At 28.0% G+C, this 14,088-nt stretch overlaps 2 protein-coding genes across 4 annotated transcripts; one reads left to right on the plus strand and one right to left on the minus strand.

Moving 5' to 3' along the window:
- Positions 1 to 414: 414 nt before the first annotated feature.
- Positions 415 to 2,579, plus strand: LOC107165480 (trans-1,2-dihydrobenzene-1,2-diol dehydrogenase-like). The gene is made up of 7 exons (XM_015513731.2): positions 415 to 721; positions 843 to 1,105; positions 1,278 to 1,408; positions 1,527 to 1,687; positions 1,766 to 2,009; positions 2,071 to 2,221; positions 2,356 to 2,579. The coding sequence occupies exons 2-7, from the start codon at positions 904 to 906 to the stop codon at positions 2,454 to 2,456; spliced, it is 990 nt and encodes a 329-aa protein (XP_015369217.1). The 5' UTR covers positions 415 to 721; positions 843 to 903; the 3' UTR covers positions 2,457 to 2,579.
- A 1,417-nt stretch (positions 2,580 to 3,996) lies between these two features.
- Positions 3,997 to 13,261, minus strand: SA1 (stromal antigen). 3 transcript variants are annotated; one of them, XR_016190817.1, is made up of 24 exons: positions 13,080 to 13,260; positions 12,912 to 12,999; positions 11,817 to 12,003; positions 11,414 to 11,760; positions 11,140 to 11,342; positions 10,149 to 10,322; positions 9,882 to 10,086; positions 9,595 to 9,820; positions 9,381 to 9,534; positions 9,013 to 9,161; positions 8,146 to 8,365; positions 7,869 to 8,087; positions 7,478 to 7,660; positions 7,176 to 7,391; positions 6,913 to 7,074; positions 6,649 to 6,843; positions 6,430 to 6,589; positions 6,215 to 6,348; positions 5,962 to 6,138; positions 5,685 to 5,899; positions 5,454 to 5,617; positions 5,335 to 5,374; positions 4,328 to 5,151; positions 3,997 to 4,255 (listed from the first exon to the last, which is right to left on the minus strand). XR_016190817.1 is itself a non-coding variant. In XM_015513744.2 (24 exons), exons 3-24 carry the CDS (start codon positions 11,987 to 11,989, stop codon positions 4,099 to 4,101), a joined length of 3,930 nt encoding a protein of 1,309 aa, XP_015369230.1. In that variant the 5' UTR covers positions 11,990 to 12,003; positions 12,912 to 12,999; positions 13,080 to 13,261; the 3' UTR covers positions 3,997 to 4,098. The 3 variants fall into 3 exon arrangements, 2 of the variants coding, with proteins under 2 accessions (XP_015369230.1, XP_089078758.1); XM_015513744.2 differs by having other exon boundaries at positions 4,328 to 4,384; positions 13,080 to 13,261; XM_089222632.1 differs by having other exon boundaries at positions 4,328 to 4,384; positions 13,065 to 13,261.
- Between the last annotated feature and the right edge of the window lie 827 nt (positions 13,262 to 14,088).

Raw genomic sequence — 14,088 nt, forward strand, 5'->3', positions numbered from 1 at the left:
GTGAAAATTTCATGTATCTATGGTCATTTGTTAAAGTTACATCAAAAACCAAAATCGATTTGGTCGAAAAATGAGTGTGCGTAAAATTTCCCGTTTTTCCCTTAGTTTTTAGTTTGTTTTTATCGATTATTTAGAAAAGTATTAAGAATTTTTTACTTTTCACCCTCCAAAGTACCAACTAGATTCACTTTCTGATCGAACGAGGTACTGAAGTCAAAAATCGAAGCATTTTTACTTCCCCAAAACGTGATGACAGACACAAAAAAAAAAAAAAAAAACTTCTCAAAACACATTATTACCTACCTAAATCTAAATGGTAGATAGGTTTCCTGTTAATAACTTAATCAGTTGGTCCGTTCAGATTTTAATATGACTAATTGCCGACTCAGAGCAGTAGCTGTAGACTGTGGAGGTACCTATGTGAGTAGCGATTTAGATTACATAATCATAAATCATTGTGTAATCACTAATTAAATTACTTAATAATAATGATGATGTACAGGGAACAGACTGGTTTTTATAATTTATATAACTCTAATAAAATATGTTCTTCAAATTAAGACAGTATTAACATTTGACATTGATAATCTTTCGTGGCCCTAACCTGTGGGTGTGCTAATATTTTCAATCTACACAGTATACATAATAATTATTCTACTAACTCTGTACGGAGCACTGTGGTAGGTACTGACGAGTTGTTTCTAACTGTATCAGCACAAAGGTAAGTAACAGGTTGTTGCTATAATATTGTCCGTGCAGCATGTTTTGATGATCCACTGTTGACAGACTTATATTATATTACTCGCGAAAACTCGTTAAAATTTAAATGTCTGTTATTGCAGGGCCGCGGGGTGCACGCGACAGACACGACTATTTCAGGTGTACCTGCTTCACGCTGTAGTGATGGCGACCAGATGGGGATTGATTGGCACCAGCAATATATCTCACGATTTCGCTGTGGCCATGGATACATTGCCACGGACAGAGCACTTGATCACAGCAGTGGCGTCCAAAGACAAAGCGAGGTCTCAAGAATTTGCCAAACAGTTTGACATTCCCAATGCGTACGATTCTTATTCTCTGATGGCAAACGACACCGAAGTAGGTAAGATATTTTAATCTTGAAATTTTACGATTTATCCTTTATGCTATATGTATTTCATAATACAGTCACAGATTATATAAAATAATTATATAATCTGTGATACAGTCAATAAGTATATCATGTTTCTTATTTTTTTTATAGTAATTATTATGTGATGTGTAATTTGTAACAGATGTTGTGTACGTGGGCACTCTCAATGAGCACCATTACTCTGTTAGTCGCTTAATGTTGGAACACGGTAAGAATGTTTTATGTGAAGAACCGTTCTGTCAAAATACTAAGCAAGTTGAAGAGCTCGTTGAAGTAAGTATGTCTCATACTTGTAGGTATTTTATTAACTTATCTGGTTTTGATAGCTAGTAAGTTTAACTATTTCATTATTCTGTTGATAAGAAAATAACATTTTTTTTTACTATTTCAGCTTGCAAGGTCAAAAAATTTGTTTCTTATGGAAGCAATGTGGATGTTTTTCACACCAGCATTCACTATCTTAGGAGAAGAAATCAACAAAGGTTCAATTGGTGAACCATTGCAAATAATATCTTCATTTGGCACACCAATGTCCGAATCACTAATTCAACAGTAATGCATAATTCAGTTCCTATCTTATAGTTTGTTCAAAGAAGTGTTTTTAAGTAATTAACTGACAAAATTTGATAGGCGAAATAGTGGTGGATCAATATTAGAATTGGCTGTATTCTCAGTTTACATGAGCCAATTTCTGTTTGGTCCTGAAAAGCCTCAAATCTATGGCACTTGTGGACAGTTAACAGAATCTGGGTATGATAAAAATGCAAGTGTAATATTAAAGTATAGCAATGGTAGAATCTCTACGTTTTTAAGTCATTTTAAAGTTGACCTACCTAACGAAGCAATTGTATTTGGCACTAAAGGAAATATTAAAGTAAAATTAAATTAAAAATTTCCTTTGATTAAATTATGTGATAGTAAAATGATTTTATTAGTTATATGATCCATTCTGGTCAGCGACTAAAATTTCTGTAAATGGAACAGACATTAATATAGACGTGCCTAATACAAAAAAAGCAACAAGATATGGAAATAGTGTGCAACTAATCTATGAGATTCAAGAAGTTAGAAATTGTCTTCTGAAAGGTAATTATAATTTTACAAAATATACATTTTGCAGGCTTACATAAAGTATAATGTTCATAAACATTTCAATCGAATATATAATAGAAATAGTACCAATTCAATTTTTTAAGTTAATTATATGTATATTATTACAGGGTTAAATGAGAGCAGTGTTGTTCCATGGTCACTAAGTATCGAAAATGCACTTCTGGTTGAAGATATAAGAAAAAAATTAGGAGTAACTATTTATGAATAATATAAACCAATTTTGGTTGATATTTAAAATTATTATGATTTATATTTCTTATAATTGATCCAAACAAATATTTGATTTTAATATTTTCTTGTTGGTTTGTAATAAAATTTATGTATCAACGTATTACTTTATGTGCTGCTCAAAATCATATTGGGGCAATTACCAGAATTATTGAAATTATGAATTATAAATATAGATGATAGCATTATATTTTACTTGTGTAAACATCCGTTAACTTGGAGATATAGCGTCATGGGTCTATGCTGTCAGGTAGCTTAGTGGTAGAGAAATTGTCCGGCAAGCGAGAGACCGAGTTCGATTCTCGGTCCGGTGGCTAGTTTTTTGACGTTATTTCCCTGTGAGAAGTTAAAACTTGCTATTTCTATATACTATTGTTTGTTATCTTAGCCACAAAATAAATATTAACTGTTGAGAATTACTCAGCAATTATAAAATATAATCAATGCAGTATACCTAAAGTAACATAAGTAAATTAATATGAATGTAACAATATTAATACTAGCGGACCACCTTTTATTTATTGTTATATTATATAGACATATTATAGTAGCATGGTGATAATTTTTGATACTGTTGCAAATAGTTTAAAAAAATAGTATGCATATGTAAATAATGCATGTGACACAGCTAATGTTACTTCTAGGGCTGGCACATGCCAGGAGTTCAGGTAAACAGTTAATACTGGTTATCACACCACTGGTTTTGTATCAATATGTGAACGATTAGCTTATATAGGTACTTCCCAGCGTTTGGATATTTTGAATGTTTGTACGAATTTATTTATTTCTATTTTAGGCTATGCAAGAAAAATAATACATATTTTTTTTTTAACAAGCCTTCAAATAAAAATTATTTTTACACAATATTCTACTCATAAACCAAAAAAATATATTTTTAATTCTATATTATATTATATTAATTTATAAACATTTCCCCTATGTAACCAAATTAAAAGGTAACGAATTACAGATCTTTTGACAACATTTAAATCAGACCACTGGTGGTACTTGGTAAAGCCTTTGATTCTTAACAGTTTTCACTAGTAAATTAGTAGGTTTTGGAAGCATTTGAATTATTATATCAGATTTAAGTGATTTTTAGCTTCTCACATTGATAATTCTATAAACCCACAGTAAATTTCCAGTATTCCAAGTTGTCTGCTTATGTATCAGCTTAATTATATTATTTAAATAGTCACTCGAAAAGGTAGTAACAACATAAATTCAAGAAAATAAACCAACTCGTTTATCTATAAAAATTAATTATAATAAGACACCATACCTGCATGTGTTGTCTCTGTTTTACAAACTATAGTTAAAAAAAATCTAAACAACCTCATCGAAAGAGAAATTCAATTGATTTTAAGTTATGTAGTTCAGCTACAAAATTTAAAAAATATCAAATCATTTTTTATTCAGGTAATGAGATTTTTTTAGCATTTTACTGAGAAAATTGAAATCTAACAAACTGTATTTAAAAAAAATTGACTTTTCTTCCCTATTATCAAGAGTAGACAGTACTGATTTAATGTATTATATTTTTAAGATTTTGACAAAAACTAATAATACATCTTAAATAAATGGTAATTTGGGTTTATAATTATTAAAATTGTTATGCTTCATCATTCATCGTCATCATCGTCTTCTTGGATATAACGATATGGTATAGAACGATTTATGCATTGGCGTGTTGGGCGAGAGCCTCCAGCTACAGTACTGTCTGACCAATTAGTTTCATCAGAGTTCAATTCAGAGCGGCTATCTTGTGATCTTATTGATCTAAATGAAGAATATAAATATATTTATTAAAATAACATGTGCGGAAGAGCATATGGGTTTATATAATCTTACTTAATAATCTTTGATCTCCTTTTCTTTAATGGTGCTTCAATTTGTATACTTGGAGTTCTGTGAGTATCAAAAAGTAGTAAACATTGGTAAAAGAAAAAGTTTAATCAATTTTATGATTCCAACTAGTCATTTTATTGGTGTGAATTCAAGTTTTTGCAATAATTTTATCTGATAAAAATTTATATTAAAAAAAAAATATTTAGTAGTCAATTGAAGTTACTTAACAAAACTCAATAAGCCAAATACATAAAAAAACAAAACAAGAAATAATTAATATTCATTTTTATAATATGAATTACTGATTAATTATGAAATATTAGAATTATCATTGAAGTATTACGATATTTGAATTGCATAAAAATTACAATTTTACCACTTACCATTTTATAATAATTTAAGGTACTAAAGTGAGAGGGTTACTACATTTTGTAAGTTAACTATTCATATAAAATATAATAAGTACATTTTTTTTTTTCATAAAGTTGATTAAATACTATATATATATATAACTTAAAATTCCAAACTAAATTACATGCATATTGAAAATAATATTTTCTATACATTTAATTTAAAAAAATAACTGTACAACACATAGCCAAAATATAAATTATTATAATTATTATCAATCACATTTATTGAAAATGCATGCATTATTTATATTCATTTAAAAGTAATTATAAATTAAAAGATTCAAATCAACTAAGTTCAAAAATAAAATTAAACACAAATTGGGTAGCAAAATATATTTTAATACAAAATAGGAACACGCAACGGTGCATAAAAAACTCATGATGACATTGGTGATAACAGCTTAAACTTAGTAACTGAAAAAAATAAAAAATTTAGCATTGAAAATTTAATAAATTAAAAATAATAAAAGCATAATATGATCGCAAAAATATAACAAATAAAAATAATTCTCCGCATAGATGCTAAAGCATTAAAAACAAATGTAGTTTAAGTATATAAAATATATGGCTTAATTAAAACTGTAATGTTTTTATTACCCAAAATCTTGATCAGACCCTTCATCATCTTCATCATCGTCTAAAAAATAAAATTTGAAATTAATTGTTATCAATATTTAAATTCTATTATATTTTATATAATTAAATGGTTTATTTACAAGTTTCTTTTTTATTTCTCCGTGTGTACGCCCGCCGTGAAGTTACTGGTCCAGGTTCAGCATCACCATGCATTAAGCTGTTTCTATAAATGACCCAAGGCTGCCAATCTTCACTGCGACTTGAGGGGACTGCTGAAGTTATGTGTTTATCCAAATAGTTGAGACTATAAATGTAAATGTAACAGTTAGGATAAGTAATTATAGAATACTAAAAATTCAAAATATCCATACACAATGCGTTTATCTTGTTTAAGTAGTTTGTTGGTAAATTCAGCTAATATCTCCAAAAATGCAACATGTGGAGGTGGTACTGATGGATCATCTTGAGCAATTCCTTCATCAGTACCTACAGCGAATAAAACACCTTCACGGTGTAAAGCTGCCATAGCTTCACGATTTTTTAATGCATCCAATCCAAATGATAAGGCAAATCTTTTAGCTAATTCCTGATATAAAAAAAAAATTCAGTCAATTTAATTTAGTTATGTTAATCATAGATAGACTATACCTTTAAACTACTGAACTCTTGAGAAGATCTTGATATACGGAATGTGCCACAGTTAATTTGTAGTTCTCTAAATGATGTGATTAAACTGACAACCATAGTTCTTGCACAAATTACTTTATTAATTTCACGTGCCTTTCCAATTGTAGTTTTAATGATATCTCCATATTCATTATATGACTAAATATTAAAAATAAAAAGATAATAAATAATCATTTCCTATTTAATAATTTAATAATAGAATTTGATTTCATACCTTGACATAATGCTTAAAGATATCTGCTGCACAAGTAACTGGTATCATCCCATACACAATTAATTTACAATAAGATGCTAAAAAGTTTCTTCTTTTATGTAGTTCTTCAATTTTTGAATGTTCATCTTGTACACCTGTTTATTAATTTGGATTTACTAGTCTAATTATATTTTTAAACACTAAATACATTTAAAAACAATTAATATAATAATCACCTTCTTCTTCATAAACAAACACATTTTTTTGAATAAAATTATTCAATAAATCTTGAAGTTCTTTGTCAGAATCATAAATTAGATTTCCCAAAACTGGATAATGTTTAACGCCCAATTGATTACAAAAAACGACAAGTAAGTCACAAATTGATATATAAGCCTATTCAAACAATAATTATTAAAAATTAATTTTCTACATTTCACAATAAATAAAAATACCTCTTCTTTGAATAAAGGATTAGCAGAATGTGCCAAAATTCCTCGAAGAACATCCATGAAATCAAAGAGCTTAGTCTTTACTTGAGCCACTTGTTCTTCTATATCTTCATTACGTCCATTTTCCAAAACATTTTCAACACTGTGTAATTCCCACATTGTAGCAAACATACATGCAGAAATGCTATATTTGATTGCCTTTTATAACAAGTAAAAAATAATATGATAAATAATCAATTTTAAAATTTAAACTAGTATTTAAATTACTTCTTCTGGTAGTGGTTTTGAACCTTCATGGGCCATTTTTAAATCTTTAAAAATTATATCCCACAAATTCCAAGGCCCCAAGTTATGACATGAATAAAATATAGAAATCTTCTTCATACTATTCACCACATTGTAGATTTCATCATCATCTGGTTTTTCATTCTAAAAATAATGTTTATAAGATTGAATAAATAATAAATATAATTGAAAAAAATGGTTTAATATTTCATGAAAATAATTCATCTATTAATTTATTTACTTACACCTTCAATTAGATTGTTCCAATCATCCATAGCTTCTCTGTGTTTATTAGTAATGGTGTCCATTAGTGTACTTTTTTGAACACTACATCTAGTAGCTAATGTAGAGTTGTTTTTTGAACAAAGAATTTCTAAAGTTTTGGCACAAGTTTCAAGAACCTCATCATTTTGGTGTTTGTCAGTTACCAAGTGTATTTTTTTAAGTAATAAATCTAAATTCTAAAGTAACAATAAAATGCATCAAAAATAAAGTTCATATAATATGAAGATTTAGTAAAGAAAGTTATTCATATAAATTTACTTACAGATTCTTGTCTTGATGTTGTATAAATATCTAAATCAAAATATTGAGGTATTGATAGCAAATTAATAAGTTTGTCAGCGTCTGCTCTATATTTATCAATTAAAGGAGGTAACACTTTTATAAAATGTTCAGTCAGTCGTTGCTTATCATCTTGAACTTGTTTAATTTCTTTTACTGACATCATCTATTTAAAATAATATAAAATACATTTTAGTATTCCATCATGAAAAAACATCAACATCTGATTAAATTACAATTATACTTTACTAAAATATATTTGAATTTGGAATTTATTAAATTTTAATAAAAAAATATTATGTTTGATGGTGTATATGAACATAAAAACATAAAAGAAGGTTTAAATATTTTTTTTAAATAAAAGAACTAACTACCTTTCTATTTGGTCCTCGCCCAACAGGTGCTTCTCCAGTTGCTGCTTGTTTAATACAGCACACCATCAATTCAATTAAACTTGTTTCTTGTCTATCATCCATTCTTTCTTCACTTAAACCGGGCTCTTCTAACAATAAATCTGTCATACATTCCCAGTCTTTCATCATTTCATTAGAATCTATCAGTGAATCAACCAAATAGGCTCCATGTTCATGTAACTAAAAAATGTTAAACATTAAAAAATATATCAATTAATTATGATTTTTGACCACTTACTTCTGATTCAATGAAGAACTGAACCAAATCTCGTATTAAAGGTGTATTTGGTAAACGTTTTTTTCCTCGTTTTGTTCTCACAGTTTTTGTATCTTCTTCGGGTTTAAATAAACGTTCGTTTAAAAACTCTCCAGCAGCTTGAGCTACGGCACGATGTGAAGAATAAACAAGTTCATATACATGCTCACAGTCTTTATCTGATAAGATATCGCGATGATGTCTATATTACAAAAAATATTTTAACTTATTAAGGGCTGATCGCATTAAGTAGCGACTCTCAAAATATTTTCCGCGTCTCTCTGATAGGACAATTTCAAAGAATCTGCGAGAATTATAGATAAGATATTGAGAAAGTTATTTGATATTATACTTGGAAAAAAATTAATAACTAAATAATAAATATTTGTTTTTTAAATAAATTTAAATAAATAAAAATAACAACGATTGAAAATTGTTATTATTTTTAAACTTGTTTTCATAAACAATAACCATTAATTATATCTTAAAAACATTTTTTTGGGGTTGAGTTGGAGTTAGAACTATTCTAGTGTTGTACAAAAAATATTAAATTATTAATCAATGAAACCACCAATAACATTGAAAACATCTATGATATTTCAATGATCTGAAAACTAGCAAACTAAAATTTGAAACATAGTTTACAGATCCAGTAATTGATAGTTTTATGATATGTTAATGGTAAACACTATAAGGCTTTCAAGCAACACTAAATTTTATTAACAGAACTATTAATGATTAACAGAACGATAATGGATCAGCAAGTCGCAATAAGACATTTATGCAATCCACCTTAAATGTAAGATAATTAAAATAAAAGTTAAAGCAAAAACTAAATATTTTATTTACTTTAAAATACTGATAACTAATCTGACAGCTTGAACTGCAACATCATATTCTTTATCTAATGTCATTGCCACGATTCTATCTTTAAATTTACTTGTGAAAAGTTCCAATTTACTTTTCAATTCTTCAGAAGCATATAAAGGTTGCAAGGCCTACAAAAATAAAAACAAAATAACATTTTAGTTTCTTATATATTTTATAAATATCTTGGCTTTAATTTATTTTTTTGATTAAATTAATATAAATGTAGAACATATTAATGTTGTAAATTTACAAAATTAATCATTTATCTATTTCTTATAGGCAATGTTTATGAGATTATTGAGATGTTAAATTATGCAATAATTGTTGTAATATTACAATATTATTACCTGTAAACATTTCAACCGTACTTCACCAACTTTATCATGCAAAGTCCAACCAATATACTTTAGATACGAGTCATCCAAAAAGTTTTGATGAAATTTTTTCATCCAAACTCCTATTTCTGCCATACATATTGCTCTAATTTCCGGTAAAGTATCTCTGTAATAATTATATATTTTAGTTAATCTATTTGAACGATTTCATTTTATTTTTACTAACCTGTATCTGTGAACAAATACGGATTTAAACATATATGTCAACATATTTTTAATTTCATCCATATTTTCTTCGAGTTCTTGTCGTTTAGCCATTAATGATTCTAAACGATCACTTGCTCTTTTATCTCGAGCTTTTTGACGCTCAGCTTCATACTGACGTTGAGTATTATCCAAATTTACAGACACAATTAAAGCGACATCAACAAGCGCTGTCATTAATTTCATGGCTGCAATTTAATGAAAATTGAGTAAAATAAAATTTTTAATTAGTTAGAGTTGATAATTTACCAGCAAGTGTAGCTGTATGTCTAAATGCCCGAACTTGAGAATCAGATAAACCTGTTAAAAGTGATATCATGTTATCCATTAAATATTGATCATATATAATAGAATATTGGCACTGTTTTACAAGGTGACCAACAAAATCACAAAAATTTGATCGAAATTTTTTCCATTGAATTCCGCTCATAATAAGTGGGTATTCTCCACTTTCCTAAAAAAGAAACAAACAGTATAAGAATGGTTATGTATAAATATTTAAGAAAATTATTTTACTTCATCAAATTCTTCTGTCATTTTTCTAATAATAGCTGCGTGCTCCATATTTTCAGACATTGCTGGTGTAATGACACCTTTACAACCAGCAGCATTGATAAAGAACTGCATCAATACTAGAAGTGCTTCATCTCTGTTCATTTTATATTGCTCGATCCAATCATCAACAGTGACCTAATATAAAAATATATATTTTTTAATAAACATTTTATAAATTTAGGATTCTGAGCTGAGTAAGGAAAAAATTTGTTTTAAATTGAAGCTATGACACCTGTTAGTGGTGAAACTATGACAATTTTTGAAATTGATAAAATAAAATAATCCTCAAAATTTTAAGTGATTTCTGGTAGCAAAAATATATCAAAGAATAGAATTATTTTGTTTTCGTATGGTATAAATCATTAATTTAAAATTTAACAGATTTAATACAGACATACCTAACGATTTAGTACACTCTAAGCTCAAAAGTCTTAAGTTACTCAACATAAAAGCGTCCTGGTATTTTATCATAATAAACAATAATGATCATTACCATAGGTGCTTTAATGAATATGGCCAAATGGACATGGCCATACCTACAAAAATATGAAATCAGTTTTATGCGAAATGTTGAGTTAATGCTAATTGCTATTATGAAATAAATATCATACTAGTAAGATAGTAATAGAGTAGCATAGACAAGTAAAATTTTTTGGATTCAAATTTTAGACGTCTTATTGTCAACACATATAAGTTATTGCGAATCAATCTACCATACAATAGTATTTTTTAACAGAATTAAGGAATCAGCATACTTTTAGTATTTTTTTGAGACACGAGTATTAAGTATATACATTGAGTAATATGTATAGGCAATAATTTATAATAATTATTATACATTCTTTCTGGTTGACATTGTTTTTGACCACATATGTGATATTATTCTATACACACATATGATGATCATTCCATCATAAACAATTAAAATCTTACACAAACTATAAAAATTTACCTGTAAAGAAACACGGCCATTTCTAATTGAGCCATACAAGGTTCCATCATTTTCTAATTGCAAATCCACAGGTTGTATTTGAACTTGCTGCTTTTTTGATCCTGCAGGTCTACCAGGAGGTCTTCCTGGTTTACGCTTTTCTGGTTTCTTTTCTGGAGGTGGAGATGGTGACATAGTAGATCTTTGAGGTGGATATTGTGCTCCTATAACAACAAAACACATTATATAAAAGTGTATCAATTTAATGCGTTATATTAATTAATGTATATAAAACCTCTAGTTCTCGCTCTGGTCACTCGACCACCACTGGGTGAATCAGCAATACCGCCACTAGGGGAATCAACAATACCACCACTAGGTGAATCAATAATCCCACCACTTGTAGATGGAATTTGGTTGTCTAATTGTAAATTAGACATAGCATCATGAACTGGCATTTGGGGGGATTGGTGTTCTTGTGTATTTATTTCTTCATGAATAGATGGAGAAACATGAGGAGCAGGTGTTTCATATGTCATTACATTTTGTGATTGTTGATGCGGCTGAATAACCGGCATTTGTTCATAATTATTATCTGACATTCCAGGTTCTTGATAATGGTCCATGTTGAATACTTCAGATCTAGAAAGTAGCCAGCATCATAATTAAATGAATTTTTTTTTTCATTGTTTTTTTACCTTGGTGTTTGAAAGTTATGATAATTTGCATAAGGGTTGTAATGTTCTTGATAATCTGATCGACTAGGTGTCATAGGGCTTGGATGAATAGAACTCCCAGGTGTAGATGGAACATCATACTCCATTGGAGGAGGATCATCCATGCGAATTCGCTTACCTATACTTCGATGCATCTTTACTTTTTTATCTGTAGAATATTAATAATAGATTGTAAAAATGTTACATTATTAACTTATTGTTTTTCTTCTACAAAATTGTATTTTTCATGTATTTGTAATAATAAAAACATAATAGTATAAATTAAATGTAATATATTTATATAGATAGACTCTGATTGAAAAGAAGACTTGTAAGTAGAAATAAATGATATTAATGATCCACATAAAGAGGTTAAAATTGTTTGATCACAAAAACAATTGTAAGTTATTTAATCATTTTAATCACTGAGTCGGTAAAGTAACAACAGTCATTATGAGGTATTTCTTTCTCTATTGGCTTTTCACTCGTACTAGTCGCACTATTAAATAATCAATAATACTAAAAACTAAACAGTAGTAAAACATGTACTGTATAATAATTGTATTTTGCAATTACCTACCTATGTGAAGAAAAAATATTAATTAATAACCTTATCATTATTATTATTATTATCTAGTATCATTAATCGAGGCTTACATTTTAATTTACAAGTAGGTTACACTAAATTCTAATGGCAATAAATACAATTATAAAGTGTACCTATCTTATTATGTTATAAACAATATAGGTATGTGGAATTAAAAAGAATTATTATTAATTGTGTATTATATAAAGATGCCTATGTAAAAATTACTCTAGTAAAATACAATTTTAGATTTATTAGAGTCAGAATCACTAGAATTACTATAGTTAAATAGGTAGATGTAATATTATGTACTTCACTAATAAATAATAACCATTAACCATTCATGTAAGATACTAAAATAATGTTCAAAATGTAAACTAACAGTAAAGATTTACACTATATGTATTACAGAAATTAATAGAATTTTAAATACTTATCTAAAATTAAATTTCGCGCTAAAAATGCTACATAAGGAACAATAAAATATTTACCCAACTGATCAATTCCAAGTTTCTAGTCACATACAAATATATTCCGTTTCATACACTGTTGGTATAAAGTCATCGACACCATTAACAACTAATTAAAATAACAAATATATTACAAATTACATACAAATCTAAACAGATTAATAAAAATCCTACATCAATTTATGGTACCTGTGAACTTATTCGTATTTACGTGTGTACGGTAAACCTGTATATCTGTAGTTGTACTTAACTACTAAAGTGTAATCATTTATTCAGTATTTCTGTAACAGACAACAACAGTGTCTGAACTCTGTTAGTCTGTTCCTGAAGTCAACAGTAAAGCAAGTTGTCAATTTGTCATAATACTAAATGGTAAATACTAGTAATACTACGCTTCGCTTTGTTTACGGGTATACGACACTTGTACCGTTTAGGGGTATTACAGTTTTTATTGTAAGATCGTCACACGATATAATCACGAATAGTCCTAATAACAATATGTACTAAAATAGTAAAATGTCTAAAACGCTAAATCATACAAAATATTATTAAACGCCACTATAATAATTTAACATGACTAAATAGATCTATTTAGTCTTTAGTCATGTAAATTAATACCACCCAATCAGTAATCATGGTTGTGTATATTCTGTGAAATCTGTATTTATATTTATTACTTATTATAAGTAGCCAGTAGAAACATATAACCACAGTCCACACTGTATAAAATTCGTGGACTTCTAATTTTATTTCAATAGAACCATAGAAGACAGAACTATTATACCAAAATAGTCCATTATATAATATGGCCTTATGGGCGGATGAATCTATTATGCCTATTACTATAGGCTGTGACAGGGGTAGTCAGCGATTAGAGTGCTGCTAGCTGCATATTAGTGTTATAAGTGTTAAATTAAAAATATGTAGCCACTATATAGCCAAGAACTGCAGGAAAAAAGGTTCTCAATAAATTAACAAGCTAAGAATTAAAGATATCAAATGTTTTAAAATGTGTTGAACTCAATTCACAAACGTCAAACAATATAATAACGTACAAAACATTAATTATGTACAATAACGTCAGAATGTCAGATTGCATTTTGTCTAGGATGATTTTCTGTTCACTTATTAATTATTATTAAATTACTAAAAATGTATTGGGTATAGTGATGAAACGTGAGCTGCGGTTATGTTTAAT

Source organism: Diuraphis noxia, unplaced genomic scaffold (assembly GCF_037042655.1).
Source record: "Diuraphis noxia isolate RWA-SAM2 unplaced genomic scaffold, SU_Dnox_SAM2 contig0003, whole genome shotgun sequence".
Lineage (NCBI taxonomy): Eukaryota > Metazoa > Arthropoda > Insecta > Hemiptera > Aphididae > Diuraphis > Diuraphis noxia.

Excerpts from the sequence above, each read along its gene's own strand:
- SA1 (XM_015513744.2), bottom strand. The coding sequence starts at position 11,989 with ATGCATCGAAGTATAGGTAAGCGAATTCGCATGGATGATCCTCCTCCA. Across the intron at positions 10,323-11,139 it reads ATGGCCGTGTTTCTTTACAG|GTCACTGTTGATGATTGGAT; the intron begins GTAAATTTTTAT and ends TTTTTATATTAG. Across the intron at positions 4,256-4,327 it reads AGGAGATCAAAGATTATTAA|ATCAATAAGATCACAAGATA; the intron begins GTAAGATTATAT and ends TTCTTCATTTAG.
- LOC107165480 (XM_015513731.2), top strand. The coding sequence starts at position 904 with ATGGCGACCAGATGGGGATTGATTGGCACCAGCAATATATCTCACGAT. Across the intron at positions 1,409-1,526 it reads AAGTTGAAGAGCTCGTTGAA|CTTGCAAGGTCAAAAAATTT; the intron begins GTAAGTATGTCT and ends TTACTATTTCAG. Across the intron at positions 2,222-2,355 it reads TAGAAATTGTCTTCTGAAAG|GGTTAAATGAGAGCAGTGTT; the intron begins GTAATTATAATT and ends ATATTATTACAG.